Here is an 18,754-nt window from a genome sequence, read left to right on the forward strand (position 1 = left end):
GCTTGGCCTGCTGTGTTCATCCAGCTCTACGCCTTGTTGTCTTCCGTTAGTTAATGGCTGTTGTATTATCACCACAAGAACAGAACAGAATTGTTATACAAGCTTATTACATTATGTGAAGTTTTCATCATTAGTCGGTATTCAGGGCAAAACTAATAAAGTTTTTAAAATGGAATTTGATAAGGGAAAATTCAGATCGCAGTTGACAGCTGCAGCTGAAGGGCTATCCAGGGACAGTGGATGGAGTGATCTATACATATTTGGACTCATGTCACATACCAATGAATTTATTTCAAATGTGGCAAATGTTTGCACAATTAACAAGTTCCTTGACTTAAAAGGTGCAAGTTTGCATGCATCTGTGACGAAATTGCTTTTAGTGTTGTTACATCAAAGATTATAACATAATTTATTTGTTCAGAGCAATTTGCATTAAAGAAAATATGTAATTGTAAATAATCCAGTCTACATCAATAATTATTTGTAGAAGTGGCAAGTATGAAAGCAAACTGACCACTTGTTCTTAAAATGTTTCTAAAATGCTCCTCCTATTATTTTGAAAGTCTAATAAATGTAGAGTGCTGCCTGTGTAAATAATTCAACAGACAGTTCCTTAAAATGTTATCACGTATTGGTAATTATTACCCTGATTAGCCTTGATATTTCTCAGTGTATTCATTTTGTTGGGACATTAGCAAGAATCTGTGTATTGTCTAGAAACAGCCACAATGTGAAATTGAACCATTTTGCAACAAATTTGGACCTTTTCAGTATGCTTTCTCAATTTGGAAATTGGGGTTGGCAAAAGATAATTAAGTAATGGCCTAAATAACTTGGTCAAGTTGCTGGTAGATGTCTAAGGTTTTGGAGTAGATCTGTAGCTCGGGTTGTGGGTGTTGAGGTTGGTTGGCTCGCCGAGCTGGTTTGTTGTTCCGCAGACGTTCTGTTTCGGGTGGTGGATGTGTCAGATGATGATGGGTTCAAGCAGTTCTCTATGACTGAGTATACAGTCTAGGCCTGGCATATAGAACATAGAACAGTACAGCACAGTTCAGGCCCTTTGGCCCATGATGTTGCGCTGACCTATTATCCTACTAACATCAAACTACCCTGCATACCCTACATTTTACTATCCTCCATGTGCCTATCCAAGAGTTGCTTAATAGTCTCTAAAGTATCTGACTCCACTACCGCTGCCGGCAGCACATTCCACACGCCCACCACTCTCTGTGTAAAGAACCTACCTCTGACATCTCCCCTATACCTTCTTCCAATCACCTTAAAATTATGCCCCCTCGTAATAGTCATTTCCGCCCTGGGAAAAAGTATCTCCAATTCTCTAACCTTCAGTTCACAGGCTGAATCCTACAAGTGAATTCCTTTCATATGCCCCGTGAACCCCCCTGTCGACTTTCTCATCTTTGCTCACTTGTGCACAAAGATCGATTCAATATTGATCATTTTCAAAGTTCCAGGCTAAGAGACTTGGAGGAGTCTGCTCCAGGTGTGTCATGAATCCCAGTCAGGGAATTTGCTTTTCTGGCTTGTCAGGCTGAGAAAGTTTGAAGAGCTGAGCTTGAAGCTTCCCAGTTTGTGTTGTAGTGACTTAACTGGGAAGAGAATGATGATAATCACTCCCCACTTTTCCACAAGTCATCACAAAATGCATAATTGTATAGTTGCTAATGAGACCACCAAAATGACTAACTTGCCTGACTGACTGCTTTTCAGGACAAAAGTAAATCACACAAGGTTTCTTTAGTTTAAAAAAAAACTTATTTATGGTAATACTTAACTTTAACAAGCAATGGTGAAACAAAAAGGTTTCTAATTTATGCAGCTTAAACTATATTCCTTCTAAACCCCAGTGAGCTATCTTGTGTCAGATTTGCTATTGTTCATAATAAAAGTAGGAGTGAAATTTCCAGATAAACATGGACTAAATTTCGATATTCAGATATATTGTTGTTGAACAGCCAGTTCTTGTTAAGCAGTTTCAGTGATCTGATGTACATGATTATTAAGATCAGGAGTTTAGGGTTTCTTTTCAAGCACCATTTTTGCAATTTTTGCAGGCCAAGGCCAGGATGCCTAAACTTCATGGGTTTGATTTCTGGAAGACCACACTGAACAGTGCTCGATATGTGGTTGCTCCAATGGTGGATCAGAGTGAGCTTGCATGGAGGTTACTCAGTCGTCGACATGGTGCCCAACTCTGTTACACTCCCATGCTTCATGCCCAGGTGTTTGTCCGGGATGCAAACTACAGAAAGGAGAATTTGTATAATGAGGTGAATGCAGAGGATCGACCATTAGTTGTTCAGGTATGGTGCCAGCTGTAGCAGGAATAAGATTAAATTATCTCATTAATGCTTTGATCAAGAGAGCAATTGTATTTTTCTATACCCTTAAATGGTAATGTCATTCTATTAATGATTTGTATTCAAATATTTGCACAACTTGCAACTGCATTGCTATGAAAAAAAAGCTTTAAAATATGTTGGAAGTGCAATACTGAAAGTCGGAAAGTGCACATAGTACTTTGACAGGAACATTCTCAACTTTGCTGTTCCACAATTATTTAACTCTCACATATGTATCCCCAGTTGTTGTTCCTGTCTTGTGGCCTCTTTGTATCACATTTACTTTCATCCATGTGCTCTATAATCTCAGAATCATTTGCACTACTTACATTTCTCTTTGAGTGTTTGATCAGATACTGGTTGTTTTAGATTTATCCACATAACTTCAGTTATAAATTGTCTCAGTTATCAAAAGCATCTAAATATTGGAATGGGTAGCAATGTTCTGCATTTACCCCACTACCTGTTTTGAAAACTGCAGACTGAGAATTTGTTAATAACAGATATTCTTTAATTCCTTATGTATGCCTTGATATGCTGCCTATGATCTCTTCCCAGCTTGAAAAGTTTCACTGTTGAGGCCAATTTTCTATCCAGTGTCTCACTACATTTTGGCAGTTCAATAATTTCAGCAAAGAAGACTAATATTGAGTCTATAAAAAAATTATTTGAATTTCTGTCTCAAATCCTGCCTGCAATGTCAGTAATATCTTTTTTTAAATCCTCAAGGTTAAACTGGGTATTTTTGTGTCTATACAAAGTTTTATATTTTCGAAATGTTCTAATCTTTAATTTGTGTTTCCTTGAAACAGAAAGCAAATTTTACTGTTCAGTGGTTTCCAGGTCTTTGCCCTCAGCTAAAAATTTTGATTCTCCGGAATTATTCACAGACCTAGCTTACAAGAATGCCTTAAGGAGACCTTTGGGATGTACAGCAAGCGTTGCCAACTTTGGCAAGTGGATTTAGTTCACTCATTAACTCGAGTGTAGCAGCAAGAAGAAAGTTTGGGCAGGAGGAATGGACATCTGTAGCGGTGCATCAAGATCATCTAATATCCCCAAGCCCAATAACAGAAATTGATTACTTATATTTTGGAGGGATTAAGCTGCTTGCATTATATATATTACCTAATGGCTGATTTATTTATTTTTCTCTTAGTTCTGTGCAAATGATCCAGAAGTGTTTGTCCAAGCCTGTCTGCTGGCTCAGGATTACTGCAATGCCATTGATTTGAACTTGGGTTGTCCACAGATGATTGCAAAACGAGGTATCACAGATCGCTTTTATTTTCTTGATGTGATAAATTACACTGATCCTGACATGATATAAATAATTACTGACTAACCAGGCAATGGGATCACTACGCTGGTTAGCAGTTAGATCTGGCATTTGAGAATTTGCTGGATGAAACGGCAACAGCTTTAGACTTAGCTTTTTGCTGATTGGTCTCTAATGAAACTGAAATGTTTATAGCATTTATCAAAAGTGTTTCAATAAGGAATTAAAGTCCAGTATGGATGGTGCAAGACCATTCCATTCATTGAGTTCATGCTAAAATAAACGGCCTTTAAATTATGAATTTTAAAAGGGAAGTTGCATTAAATATATCATGCTTTTTGCAGTACTATAAATGGAAAAAATAGATTATTTAGACTAAAATGTACTTTGATGTTTTTCCTTATTTAAACACTGCAACTGAATATTGCGCTGTGAAGAGTATTGTAACTTATCCGTAATTTTATAAAACATGCAAGCAAGGATCCAAAGCTGATGGCAATGGCCTGACAATCTTGAAACAGTATGGATTTACTGGATTGGTAACAGTAAAGAATTAATGGCCAATGTCAGTATTATAAACAATGCATTTGAAGAATATTAATTCATAGAGATGATTAAATATAATAATTCATAGAACTGATTAAATAAGAATCTTATCTTGATTGGGAAGTTCTTGAATGATGTCCTGCTGCATTTCTGATATGCGGAACAATTTCTGCGACGAGTTGGACCAAAGGGTCAGTTTTCATGCTGACAGCCATATGACATCTATATGAGTCAAGTGAGTAGTTTTCACAGAGTGTATTAATATAGTAACAGAAGTGTCTTATTTTTCTACAAGCATAGAAAGTTCTGCATTAGAAGCTACTGAAGATGGCCTAAATGTGGATTTTACCAGTTTCAAAATCTTCCCACCCCCGGCCTCATCCTATGTCCAAGCCTCCCTCTCATCCCCACCTCCTTGACCTGACACAACCTGTCCATCTTCTCTCCCACCTATCGGTCACTCTCACCTCACTGACCAATCCCCACCACTGCCTAAATGCACTCACCTAATACCATCCCACCTACCTTCCCCAGCCCCACCCCCCCTCTCTATTTATTTCTGAGCTCCCCTCCCCCTCCCCATTTCTGAAGAAGGGTCCCGTTCCGAAACGTCAACTTTCATGCTCCTCTGATGCTGCCTGGCCTGCTGAGTTCCTCCGGCTCCACACTTTGTTATTTCTGACTCCAGCATCTGCAGTTCTTGCTATCTCATTGAAGTTACTTTGTTCTTTTCCAGTTGATATGCATGTGTCCAATCTTTGGATTGCAGCACCATCTAGTGTGAAATTCTGGTTGTGCAGTTTATGGTGCTATTATACTTACAAATAATTTTACAAACCAAGGAAACAAATTAGTTGCAAATACCTTCATTGCAATGATTCTGAGCATCCACATGACTGAAGTAAATAAATGTTTATTTCAAGTTTTGGTGGGATGCAAGGAACCCAAGATAAAATTCAGGAGTTGACATTAAGGTCTTAATTGTCATCTGATAGTCAGCTTGTATTTTTATGTGCGTCCAGCTGAAAGCAATTTCTAAGTGGGAATACAAGTTTTTAAAATATGCTGTTTACAAACAGTTGGTCTGAAATCATTTCTTGTTATATCTATGGGAATGTGCAAACAAAAATGAGATCAATTATAGAATCTGTTAAAAGAAAAATAAGGCCTGTGAGATGATGTAGTCTGAAGACTATGCCAGTTACGGCACTAATCTTTGCTTGGTTTTAAATTCTGTTAATTTCTAAGTTGTAGGAATGACTAGCCATAAAATATCAAGTTTCATATTTTCTCCTTTTGATCCATTTTTGAAAGATCAATTGTTTCCATAAAAATGATATTGAGGATCTCTTTTTATTGGTAGTCTAATTCCCCATATAAACAGGAAAAATTGTATCAATTATGATCTTATTCTAATTTTAAATAACTTACAGTCTAATTGATAGAAGTATTTGGAGACACAATACTTTTGAGATGGTATGTCATTAGGAATTTGTGGGTGATATGGTCAGTATTTTCCATCCATTTGCATTAAGTGGAGAAGTACAATTTTCCCATTCCAACTTTCCCTATGCGCCATGTAAGGACTCTGTCCTTGGTGTGGGCATTCTGGAAGTTCTATTCATTGAATTTTTCGGATTCTTGCAAGTAGGGATGCTATTTAATCAAGTAAAATTTATTTTGTACAGAATGGCAAGACTAACCAGGATTAAATTTGACATCCAAGTGATTGATCTATTCACAGGGCACTATGGAGCATTTCTGCAGGAAGAATGGGACTTACTACACAAAATGCGTGAGTACCTATTTGGCTATTGAAATTAAAATTTCTGCGCAGAGTCTCCTCATTTTCTTGGAACTGACTAATGTATGTTTTAGTTTTGGCCTTATGTGCTTCTGAGAGATACTTAACATGGATGCAGCATGCTCTCAAATTTTCCCTACCAAACTTTTGCCTCCTCCACACAGCGTATTGTAAATGGAAAATATAAAGGTGATTAAGTGAAGAATTTTTATGGGGTGAGAACTGTGTCATTCAACAATTTGCATGTACCCTACAGATTCAAGCTTTTTTGTTAAAACATGGTTTTCTTTTAATTCATGGGCATATGGGCATTGCTGGCAAAGAAATCCCTAATTACTTTTAGAAAGTGGTGTGAGCTGTGTTTTTGAACCACAGTAATCTGTATGGTGTCTGGTATACCTTTAATGCTATTATGTAAGGAGTTTCATGTTTTTGACCCAGCTGTTGAAAATAATTCAGAAAAATGCACACACAGTCATGTTGTCAAACTATATAATTCTTAGTTTAGGAGACACAATTAGTACACGGTATGGGAAGGGGAAGTGAGGAGAAGCAAAATGATGTGAGCAAAAGATTGCTTGTTAACTGTCTTAGTAATAACACACATGAATCTGCTAGTGTTTGCTGAGTTCTAAGGGCATTCTAACCCTATATAGGTGTCAACAATGGGTCACTTGGTTTTTGGGTGCGATGTCAAGCCATAAGATACAGGAGCAGAATTTGGCCATTTTACCCATCAAGTCTGTCCACTATTCAATCATGGCTGATATATTTCTCATCATCATTTTCCTGCCTTCTCCCCATAACCCTTGATCCCCTTACTATTAAGAACCTATATATTTCTGTCTTAAATGACTCTTAAACACTCAATGACTTGGCTTCCACAGCCTTCTGTGGCAATGAGTTCTACAGATTCATCAGTCTCTGGCTGAAGAAATTCCTCCTCATCTCAGTTCTAAAGCGTTGTACCGAGACTCCATTTTCTCTCCTAAGATGAATGTAAAAAAATCTCAGTAAACTATTTTGAAGAAGAATAGTGAGGTTCTCCCTGGTTTCCTGACCAAAATTTAGCATCAGTCATCATTAAAAAAAGCAGATTATTTGTCATTGTCACATTGCTGTTTGTGAGAGCTTGCTCTGTGCAAATTGCCTGCTTTATTTCTTACAGTGACAGTGACTACCCTGCAAAAAATTTAACTGGTTATAAAACGATTAGGGACATCCTGAGGTCATGACAAGTGCTATATAAGTACAAATCTTTTTTTTTAATCACCTTGTGACAAGTTCCTGATTTTAGCAGGGAACTTGGGAAAGTGCGTTGAGTAAAAACAGATTCATCAGCAGAAAAGGGGAACCGAAACTAGTGGGTGTGCCAACCTGGTGCACCTAGCATTTCAGAGTAAGTTGCTTGTTTATCTCAAAGAATGAAAATAGAGGTAGGACAAAATGAGAAGAAATGTATTAATTATGTTTAACTTACACTCCTTTCTCAGTTTCTGAGGCACATAAGAGAATCTCTGTTCCTATCACATGCAAAATCCGGGTTTTCCCAGAAATCAGTAAAACTGTGCAGTATGCAAAGATGTTGGAGAAAGCAGGTTGCCAGGTAAATAAATGCATTCCTATCTTATGTTTGAATAATTCTTAATTTGCTGGAAGTTTTAATCCTGTAGGTAATGAGTTATCTGGCACACATTACTCGATCATATTCATACCAATTCACACTTAGTGGTGTGTCATGATTCAGAGCTGCCTATTATTCAGTAATCACCTTATCAATCCAATATGATCGTATTGGAAGATAAGGAGTAACTTATGTTTAGGAGCTATCAATTTTTTTTGTCAGTTTTGAAAGAAAATCTAAATTCAACTGGCCAAATTCCGAAATTTTAAAACAATGAGAGCAGCTTTTGTTCTTTAGCAAAATAGTTAACTTGCTTATTACAAATAAGCATCAGAACTGAAGATGCTGTGCTGCAGTTAATTGATGATGCAAATATGCCTGGTTGTTTCTTTTGAATCTACAGAAATCTGGAAAGAGCAATTTAACTAGTGAATATTTTTGCATATACAGAGTTATGATCCCATCTGATGGTAAAACTAGACAAGTCAGAAATCAGTGAAATCTGATTTAATAGAAGAATTAGAATTAGGTTTATTGTCAATAGATCATAAGCTTATTCCACTGCTAATGTTCTTTAATAAAAGAACACAATTTACACAAGAAACAAACAAGGCTATATTATATATATTTCCAGTTAATAAATACTGTTTAGAAAGTCTTAATAAAACAACTAAACAAAAATTCAACCCTTTTTCTTCCTAGTAGTGCCCTTGACAGGCACTCTATCCCAGCACAATATCATTCATATCTTCACCTTTTAATTTTTTACTTAATTGACTGCCTCAGTTTTAATGGTCTAGAGATCACTTTCCAGTTTTGATTCCCAGATTCCTTTTCAATCCTGATGGCCTAGAGACTTCTTTCCAGCTCTGGCCTATAACTTCTTTGCAGTTCTGACAGCATAAAAACTTGTATACAAACTCTCACACCTTGGAGACTTCATGACCCCTCATAACTTGCTCTTATGCTATGGTAAAACTGTTCTTCTGCACTGAATACCTGATGCTACTGAATTCAAATGATTCTGAATGCAAAAAGCGAGTGGCCCCAATCTCCTTTCTCTATATATCATAAAAATTCAACTTTAAAAATTTTCATCAATTAACTCCATGGTATCCTGCTAGACACAGAACTGAAGTTACCTGCTTTCTTGGATATGGTGCCTATAATTTACTGTTTCAAGTTACTTTCTGACCTATTTTCAAACCAGACATTACCTTTAAAGAACTGCAACCTCACGCACATTTTACCCCCTACTTTAAGAACATAGAACAGTACAGCACAGTACAGGCCCTTCAGCCCATGATGTTGTACCGAACTTTTACCCTAAACCTAAGGTTTATCTAACCTCCACCCCTACCTTATACTATCCTCCATATGCCTATCTAATAGCTGCTTAAATGCCCCTAATGAGGCCGATTCTACTACCCTCTCCGGAAATGCATTCCATGCCCCTACCACTCTCTGAGTAAAGAACCTACCTCTGATGTCTCCCCTATATCTACCTCCACTCACTTTAAAACTATGCCCCCTCGTAATAGCTACCTCCACCCTAGGAAAAAGTCTCTGGCTGTCCACTCTATCTATACCTCTGATCATATTGTACACCTCTATCAAGTCATCTCTCATCCTTTGTCGTTTTAAAGAGAAAAGCCCTAGCTCTCTCAACCTTTCCTCGTAAGACCTTCCCTCCATTCCAGGCAACATCCTGGTAAATCTCCTCTGCACCTTTTCCAACGCTTCCACATCTTTCCTGTAATGAGGTGACCAGAACTGGACACAATACTCCAGATGTGGCCGAACCAGGCTTTTGTATAGCTGGAGCATAACTTCACGGCTCTTGAACTCAATCCCTCTATTAATGAAAGCTAACACACCATACACCTTCTTAACAATTCTATTCACCTGGGTGGCAGCTTTCAACTGTGGACATGAACCCCAAGATCCCTCTGCTCCTCCACACTGCCAAGAATCTTTCCGTTAACACTGTATTCTGCTTTCAAGTTTGTCCTTCCAAAATTAATCACCCCACACTTTTCAGGGTTAAACTCCATCTGCCACTTCTCAGCCCAGCTCTGCATCCCATCAATGTCCCTTTGTAACCTAGAACAGCCCTCTGCACTATCCACAACTCAACCCACCTTCGTATCGTCCACGAACTTACCAATCCAGCCTTCCACTCCTACATCCAAATCATTTACAAAAATCACAAATAGAAGACGCCCCAGAACAGATCCTTGTGGTACACCACTCGTAACTGAGCACCATGTTGAATATTTTCCGTCCACTACCACCCTTTGTCTTCTAAGGGTCAGGCAATTCTGAATCCAAACTGCCACATTTCCCCCTCTCCCATGCCTCCTTACTTTCTGCATGAGCCTACCATGGGGAACCTTATCAAACGCCTCACTTAAATCCATGTATACCACATCCACTGCTCTACCTTCATCCACATGTTTGCTCACCTCTTTAAAGAATTCAGTAAGGTTTGTGAGGCATGATCTACCCCTCACAAATCCATGCTGATTATCACGAATCAAACTGTGCCTATCCAAGTGATCATAATTCCTATCTCTCAGAGCCCTTTCCAATAATTTGCCCACCACTGAAGTAAGACTGACTGGCCTGTAATTTCCAGGGTTATCCCTGTTCCCTTTTTTGAACAAGGGAATGACGTTTGCCACTCACCAATCTTCCGGCACTATACCCGTGGACAGTGAGGACGAAAAGATCATTGCCAAAGGCCCTGCGATTTCTTCCCATGCTTCCCATAGAATCCTTGGATAAATCCCATCAGGCCTAGGGGACTTATCTATCTTCAAGCTCCTCAAAATTCCTAGTACATCTTCCTTACTAACATCGACCTCCTCTAGCCTACCAGCCTGTTTCACACTGTCCTCCCCTACAACTAGGTCCCTCTCAGTTGTGAATACCGAAGAAAAGTATTCATTAAGTACCTCTCCTTTCTCTTTAGGCTCCGTGCACAAATTCCCTTTACAATCCTTGATCAGCCCTACCCCTACTCTGGTCATTCTCTTATTCCTCACGTACGTGTAAAAAGCCTTGGAGTTTTCCTTGATCCTGTCTGCCAAGGTTTTCTCATGCCCCCTTCTGCTCTCCTAAGCCCTTTCTTCAGCTCCTTCCTGGCTAACTTGTATCCCTCTAGAGTCTTTTCCGATCTTTGTTTCCTAAACCTTATGTAAGCATCCTTCTTCCCCTTAACTAGTTGTTCAACCTCTCTCGAGAACCAAGGCTCCCTCACTTGACCGCATCTTCCCTGCCTGCTAGGGCCAAACATATCGAGCACACACAGTATGCATTCCTTAAACAATCTCTACATTTCAATAGTGCTCTTCCCTGACAGCATCTGTTCCCATTTTCTGTTACCCAGTTCTTGCCTAACAGAATTATAATTACCCTTCCCCCAATTATAAACCTTACCCTGCTGTATGTACCTATCCTTTTCCATGACTATAGTAAAAGTAACAGAGTTATGATCGCTACTGCCAAAATGCTCTCATACCAACAGGTCTAACACTTAGCCCGGTTCATTGCCAAGCACCAAATCCAAAGTGGCCTCTCCTCGTGTTGGTCTATCTACATATTTTGTCAGGAATCCTTCCTGAACGCACTGGACAAAATCCGCTCCATCTAAACTTACAACTAAAAAGTTGCCAATCAATATCTGGAAAGTTGAAGTTACCCAAGACTACAACCCTGTGACTTCTGCACCTTTCCAGTATCTGCCTCCCAATCCGCTCCTCCACTTCCCTGCAACTATTAGGGGGTCTGTAAAAAACCCCCAACAAAGTGACTGCTCCTTTCTTGTTCTGGACCTCAACGCAAACTGACTCGGTAGACATATCATTCTCAAACTGCCTTTCAGTAGCTGCTATATTAGCCCTGACTAACAATGCCACTCCCCCACCTCTTTTTCCACTCTCCCTATTTCTTTTAAAGCATCTAAATCCTGGAACTTCCAACAACCATTCCTATCCCTGAGTTACCCAAGTTTCTGTAATGGCCACAACATCGTAGTTCCAAGTATCAACCCATGCTGTAAGTTCATCCGCCTTATTTCTGATACTTCTAGCATTGAAGTATACACACCTCAAACCATCTGTGTCCACAATTACTCTCCATCGACCGCATTTCTTTATAAACAACCTCACTCCCTGTTGTGTCCGTTGGAAGGCTGAATACCTCATCCTCTGAATTATAAATCTGGTTCCCCACCCCCTGCCAATCTAGTTTAAACCATCCTGTATAGCTCGAGCAAACCTCCCTCCCAGGATATTAGTGCCCTTCCGGCTCAGGTGCAACCCGTCCTTACTGTACAGGTCCCACCTTCCCCAGAATGCACTCCAATTATCCACATAATGGAAGCCCTCCCTCCTACACCAGCCCTGTAGCCATGTGTTTAGCTGCACTCTCCCTATTTCTTACCTCGTTATCACGTGGCACTGGTAGTAATCCAGAGATAACTACCCTGTTTGTCCTGGACTTCAGCTTCCAACCTAACTCCCTGTACTCGGTTTTCACATTCTCAGTCCTTTTTCTACCTATGTTGTTGGTACCGATGTGTACCATGACTGCTGGTTGCTCACCCTCCCCCTTAAGGATCTTGAAGACACGATCTGAGACGTCACGGACCCTCGCACCCGGGAGGCAACATACCATCCGTTTTGTCTTGTTCGTGTCCACAGAACCGCCTGTCTGTGCCTCTTACTATTGAATCCCCCATTACAATTGCTCTCCTATTCTCCCCCTTTCCCTTCTGTGCCACACTGCCAGGCTCAGTGCCACAGACCTGTCCGCTATGGCCTTCCCCTGGTAGGTCGTCCCCCCCAACAGTATCCAAAACGGTATACTTATTATTGAGGGGAACGGCCACAGGGGATCCCTGCCTGTCTGCCTATTCCCTTTCCCCCTCCTGACAGTCACCAGCTACCTTTTTCCTGTACCTTGGGTGTGACCATCTCCTTATAACTCCTCTGTGTCACCCCCTCAGCCTCCCGAATGATCCAGAGTTCATCCAGCTCCAGCTCCAGTTCCTTAACGCGGTTTGTGAGGAGCTGTAGTTGGGTGCACTTCTCGCAGGTGAAGTCAGAGGGGACACCAGCAATGACCCTTACCTCCCACATCCTGCAAGAGGAGCATGCAACTGCCCTAGCTTCCGTTTCCTCTACTCTAGATTTCCAGAAGAATAAAAAAAACCCTTACCTTACTGACCTTCACACAGTCTTTTTTTCGGTTAAAGGAGAAGGATGGGTGGGAGACACTACACATGTAGTGTTTCGGGTTTAGCCAATGCCGAATATATTAGTTCACTTCCTGGCTCGCGTTCTTTCCACTCCCGCCGCTGAAAGCAAAAAGGCACCTGTTGCACAAGGTAAGTTTTTATACAGAAAAGCCTTACCTTCCCGCCTGCACCCTGGCTCGTGTTCTCTCCACTCCTGCCGCTGAAAGCAAGAAGTTCAAAAGATTGTATATTAAGTACCTGTTTTCACAAACAACCCTTTGCAACAGCCATTGCACTATATTTTGAAGCTCTAAATTGTTTTAGTGTTATAAAACATCAACTAAATGCAAAGTTACTTCTTTCTATAGCTAGAATCCAGATATATTTGAATTTGGAGAATTAAAATGAGTTCAGAAACACTGATCTACATTCAATTTCAGGAGAAAGTAGCCAAAGCAAAAACTGTAATTCAAGTGTGCAGCATTCAACTGCATTGCGTGAATTGGTTTGGCAAGTTTTTGTACTTGTGCACTAAGGACTGTTAATATCTTAGACAAATCAATATGACATAAGTCAAGTTTTTAGTTTGGTTATAGAGACCACTATCCAATAAATTTGTGTTGTGTCAACTCAACTTCTTGTGGGTACATACTCTCAACACAAAACTGCTTTAAATTTTATACGTATTAAGATTTAGTAACAGACCCATAAATTCTTTCAGACATCTTTATAAGAATGCTGTTCTTTTTGTAAATATTAATACTGCTTGGAAGATGAGAATCATTTTCTTCTCAGCAATCTGATATTCAAATGCAGTGAGTCATATTCCAACTAAACAGATCTACAAAACATTTTGTGGGTCAAAAACAAATGCTTATTCGGGTTTATTTCAGTCAAATTCATCATTGTACAGTTAAAAGAACAATTATGTTTTTTCCACGTAACTGCTACTGACTTTAGTACTGTCTAAATGTTATGGTTTTAAATATTTCTGTTTTAAATTTGATAAATTTGAATATATTTCAGCTATTAACTGTTCATGGTCGTACCAAGGAACAAAAGGGACCTCTGACAGGTGTAGCAGACTGGGAACACATAAAAGCTGTGAGGTGAGAAGCAAATATTAACAAACACTGTACTAAGCAATAGGTGACAAATACAGCATTACACCAGAACTATCAATGAATTCTTCGCAATATTATCATCAGAAAAAGGAGTGAAATAATTCAGAATTAAGAATGGAATCTTGGCTTCTTTGTGGTCATGTCATCAAAGTCCGACAATTAAAATAAAAGCAAATTTTGTTCAATTTAAAGTGAACACCTACAAAGGGTTAAAGATTTTAATCCTGAAAGTTTTAAATTTTGGAATTTGTTTTGTGTTTAATGCTATCAGATGATGATGGTTATGTGTTTTTTTGTTACCATGCAAGAGCAAACTGCAAGAGCAATACTAGTCTCTTCAAGCCCATTCTCATTTACGCAATACTTTTTGATTTCCCTTACTTCATCTGCCTTTGAGGAAGTAGCCTTGCAGCATAACTCACAAATATTTAATAAAACTCTGTAAAACAGTCTAATTTTTAGTATGTAGGATTCAATCAGTGTCTGACTGATGGGGCAACACTCGAGTTTTTTTCATCAACAGTGGATACCATTTCATTAATTTCTATGAACGTGTTGATGTTCCCTCCACAGCGCTTTGTGTATTACAACATTTTTGGAGCTTCCTGTTTCACATCATTCAATCCTAATGGTTTTGAACAGGATTGCAGTGTGAAAGCTTACCTAGTATCACTGCATTTTACCACTTTGCATAGTTTCTAAAGTTCACAGATTCACATAATGAGTAACATTTAGAAGGAGGCCTTTTGACTCATTACGCATGCGTGATTCTACAAATGAATGATAAGCTGAGTGCCATTCTCCTGCCTTGTTCCCATAACCCAGTAAATTCTTCCTTTTTGGTTACCTGTCTAATTCCCTTTTGAATGATTCATTGCTTTGAACACACTCTCAAGCAGTGCAGTCCAGATTTTAACCAGTCACTCCTTAAAGCTTTTTTCTGTTCTTGGCTTTGCTTCATGCCAAGTTCCTAGTCAAGTAAATGCTAAATGGAATTCACTATGTAAACACAACAGTGTCCAGTTGTGCAAAATATTTAATGCATCAGAAGTTCTGATGTTAGATCATCAACCTGAACTGGTAACTCCATTTTCCCCTTTACACATGTTGCCTGACTTGCTGAGTGTTTACAACATCTTCTGTTTTCATTTCAGCTTTCCACCGTTCACAGTATTTTGATTTTGTAAACCTAGGGTTTACATTGGCAATACAGAGTGTTAGAACAGGGAAATAATATTATGCATTTAAAAAAGAAGCTGAGGGTTCAAGAAACATGGTATTTGATTTGGATTGTGAGCATGTAACAAGAAATTCATCTCTTACAATTAATTATCTTTAAGTGAACTATAGATTAGAAGGTATTTTTCTTACCAGGGCAATGTAATCCTTAATCAAAGCTGTATATTCCCTAACATTGTAATACAAAGGAGTCTCCTCTGCAGCTATGTTTGTGACAGGTTTTACCTTTAATATACATTTTCATATACAAAGGTCAAGCTAGACACCACAATTGATCTTATTCAACTACATTGATAATTCACTACAAGTTTGATAACTGAAGATTTTCCTAGGAAAAAAAAAATGAAGTATATTGTTTAATGCAGGAAAGAAGTTAACATCCCTGTTTTTGCAAACGGCAACATCCAGTACCTGAGCGATGTAGAGCGATGCATTCAGGAAACGGACGTACAAGGTGTAATGAGTGCGGGTATGTGCCCAAAACAAATTTACTTCAGCTACTTTCTAGTTCACATGATGGATTTTGGTTTATGTTTTTACTTTGCTACATTATATCAATATATATAAAATCTTGTGCCAGCATGCGTTGCCCATTGACTAAACATTCTGATTGCCAACATTTCCATTGTAAATTACTGTATCTATAATTAAAATGGAAATTGACTCTAAACCTGTCATGCTGCAATTATGCAGAAGCAGCTTAATTTTGTATTTCCAAACTTAATCTGTACAAAAGAGAAATTTCAGCACTCTGGCCAACAATTTCAAATTGCTCTCAGTTTTGCTATTTTACTATAAGCTACATAGAATCATAGAATCCCTACAGTGTGGAAACAGGCCCTTCGGCTCAACAAGTCCACACTGACTCTCAGAGCATCCCATCCAGACCCATCCCCCTATAACCCACCTAATCTACACATCCCTCAACACTATGGGCAATTTTTCATGGCCAATCCACCTAGCCTGCACATTTTTGGACTGTGGGAGGAAACCGGAGCACCCGGAGGAAACCCACGCAGACACGGGGAGAATGTGCAAGCTCCACACAGACAGTTGTCCGAGGGTGGAATTGAACCCGGGTCCCTGGCACTGTGAGGCAGCAGTGCTAATCACTGAGCCACCGTGCCGCAAAGATTAATGTAAAATAAATATAGAATGTGACTATACCATAGGAATATAATCACCTTTGTAGCATGATCAAATTATTCCTGAACCCTCTAATTCCATTTCACTGGAGGACTAATACTTGATCTTCACTTTTTATGTGTAATGCCTTTGATATTGATACAAGTTAAGAATGAAACAAAGCAAATAAACTTTCCAGGAAGGTCGGAAAGAATAGTCATAGGAAAACTCTATCCTGTATTTAGAAGAAAAAGCTTAAGTTTTGCCAAATTAGTTAATATGTGCACTTATTTCCAGATCTCACTTATACCTCTGGTATCAAAGTAATAGTTAGGTAATCCGTTCCTGGGGTAGTCACCAAGAGTCAAGGGTATGTTGCACCTGATTTTTACCTCACTCCTGCCGGAAACAGTCCCGATTGAAAACTAAACAGACTGGAAAACCCAAACGTCTTGTGCATAAGCTACTGTTAGTGAAGGATTGCTATAAATATTCTAAAACAGTAGTAGACAAATGATAAAAGTAAGCATCCAAAATAATGTAGATTAATTTACTATTGAATATTTAACAATGCATTCTGAGACCTGTGGATGCTAGTTCACTGATGAAACAATATTAATTTCTTAAGTCCACACTAAAAGAGAAGTCACGGATCTCCTACTAGGTCAGGGCTAAAATGTGCTTTAAACAGATTTCTTCAAAAAAAAAGCTTCCGTCCCCATGAAGTATTCTCCACATACGTAACAATGAGCACAAGATTATATACAATCATTCCATGGCATAATTACATTGAATATAAACCACAGCAAAAGACCATTTGGTCCATATGCATTTTACTAGACCCATGCGTCTCCCTGTCCTTCCTCATTGGTACATCAGTGTGCTTTAGCATTGATTCACCAGAGATATTTGCAATAAAGAGAATAAAAACAAGTGTGGGTAAAATTACATGCACTTTCTAATTCCGAAATACACATGCTAGTTATTTCATAATTTTTACCAAGCACATAATTTGAAGGAACTTTAGTTGGTGGGGAAAAAAGGTAGCAAAATGAAGAAGCATTAGCTGGAAATTCCAAGAGGCAGATCAGCTTGCTGAAAAATTTGCAAACAGGCTTTAAGTAATTAAAGGGAAAATGGCAATTTTATTAAATAGCGTTGTTTATTTGTTTGTCTGATCATAAAAATAAACTGCCCATGGGAGGGGGATGTCGTCAAAAGAAACTTGGATCCTGATAACAAGTGGCTGAAGATGTCTGTTTTTCAAAAAAACAAGTTTAGGAATCTGTGTTTTTTCAAAGCTAAATTTGAACATGAAAACTTTGTATCAGTTGTTTAATATGATTTATTACATATTGCCTGTTCATATCTATTTTCATTTCTGGCATCAGCTTTCAGTCTGAATCATCCCTGTTATAGCTATGCTTTGGAGAGTGTGATACTGATGCTTCCTCTAGTGAAATCAAATGGAACTTCATGATGGCACCTGGTTGTACAATTGACCATTAAGTGTAAAGTTAATTATAAGTTCATTGCGTACCTTTTTCAGTACCCTTTGTGTTCCTGGACTCCATGCCATTTTAAAGGATCTTGAATAATTTGATAAAGAGCATAGGATGCACACAAGATTTTTCAAAGTGAGAAGTCATTTTTGATATGCCCTCTTTAAAATAAACACATCTGAGTCCTCACCAATTCCATTTTAAAGCGTGGATTTTGGTTTCATAACATTCAACATATTTTCTATTTCTCCTGCAACTTTATACAATTCAGCACTATAAAGTCAATGAGAACAGGAAAGGGAAGATATTTGTCTAGTAAAATGCAACTTTCCGCAATTTATTATACCAAAACAGGAATTGGACATGGGAAGATCAATGTGAAAGACTCTTTTACACAAGCCAAAGAGACTTTAATAAAGTCAGATGTCCTGACGCACTTTGACCCATAATTACTGTTGCAACTGACACCACAATATGGAGTAGGAGCAGTTGTTTCTCACATCTTGCCCATTGTGAAAGAAGCTCTCGGAAACATTTTTGACATTAGATGATTCTACCAATGTCTGTGTGGTTGGGAATTTGCCCTTCTAACAGACTGTTGATCATAATATTTGGGCCTCACACAGGGATACCTTCTCTAGCAGCAATTCACATGCAGAGGTGGGTGTTGTTGCTCACACTTATACAATTATGTTTCAGCAATCCAACTTACATGGGAATACTGATGGGCTTTCTAGATTTTCTTTGCCAAAGAGTCAACTACAAACAGTCCTTATGTAGACACTTCCAACTTGGAACAAATAGATTTCACTTCGGTATCAGCAGGACAAGTTAAGAAGAACACTAGAGATGAGCCATAACCATCAAAAGTGATGGACATTGTACTTTGAGGCAAGATCATAGGAG

At 38.7% G+C, this 18,754-nt stretch overlaps 1 protein-coding gene across 1 annotated transcript in view; it reads left to right on the plus strand.

Moving 5' to 3' along the window:
* dus1l (dihydrouridine synthase 1-like (S. cerevisiae)) overlaps window positions 1-18,754 on the plus strand; it is a 48,009-nt gene that overhangs the window by 1,170 nt on the left and 28,085 nt on the right. The window contains exons 2-7 of the mRNA XM_048610863.1: window positions 2,076-2,324; window positions 3,523-3,631; window positions 5,933-5,983; window positions 7,486-7,598; window positions 13,885-13,967; window positions 15,587-15,690. Coding sequence (XP_048466820.1) covers window positions 2,088-2,324; window positions 3,523-3,631; window positions 5,933-5,983; window positions 7,486-7,598; window positions 13,885-13,967; window positions 15,587-15,690 — 697 coding nt within the window. The 5' untranslated portion in view covers window positions 2,076-2,087. The remainder of the gene's footprint in view (window positions 1-2,075; window positions 2,325-3,522; window positions 3,632-5,932; window positions 5,984-7,485; window positions 7,599-13,884; window positions 13,968-15,586; window positions 15,691-18,754) is intronic.

This window comes from Rhincodon typus, chromosome 23, assembly GCF_021869965.1.
Source record: "Rhincodon typus isolate 14 chromosome 23, sRhiTyp1.1, whole genome shotgun sequence".
Lineage (NCBI taxonomy): Eukaryota > Metazoa > Chordata > Chondrichthyes > Orectolobiformes > Rhincodontidae > Rhincodon > Rhincodon typus.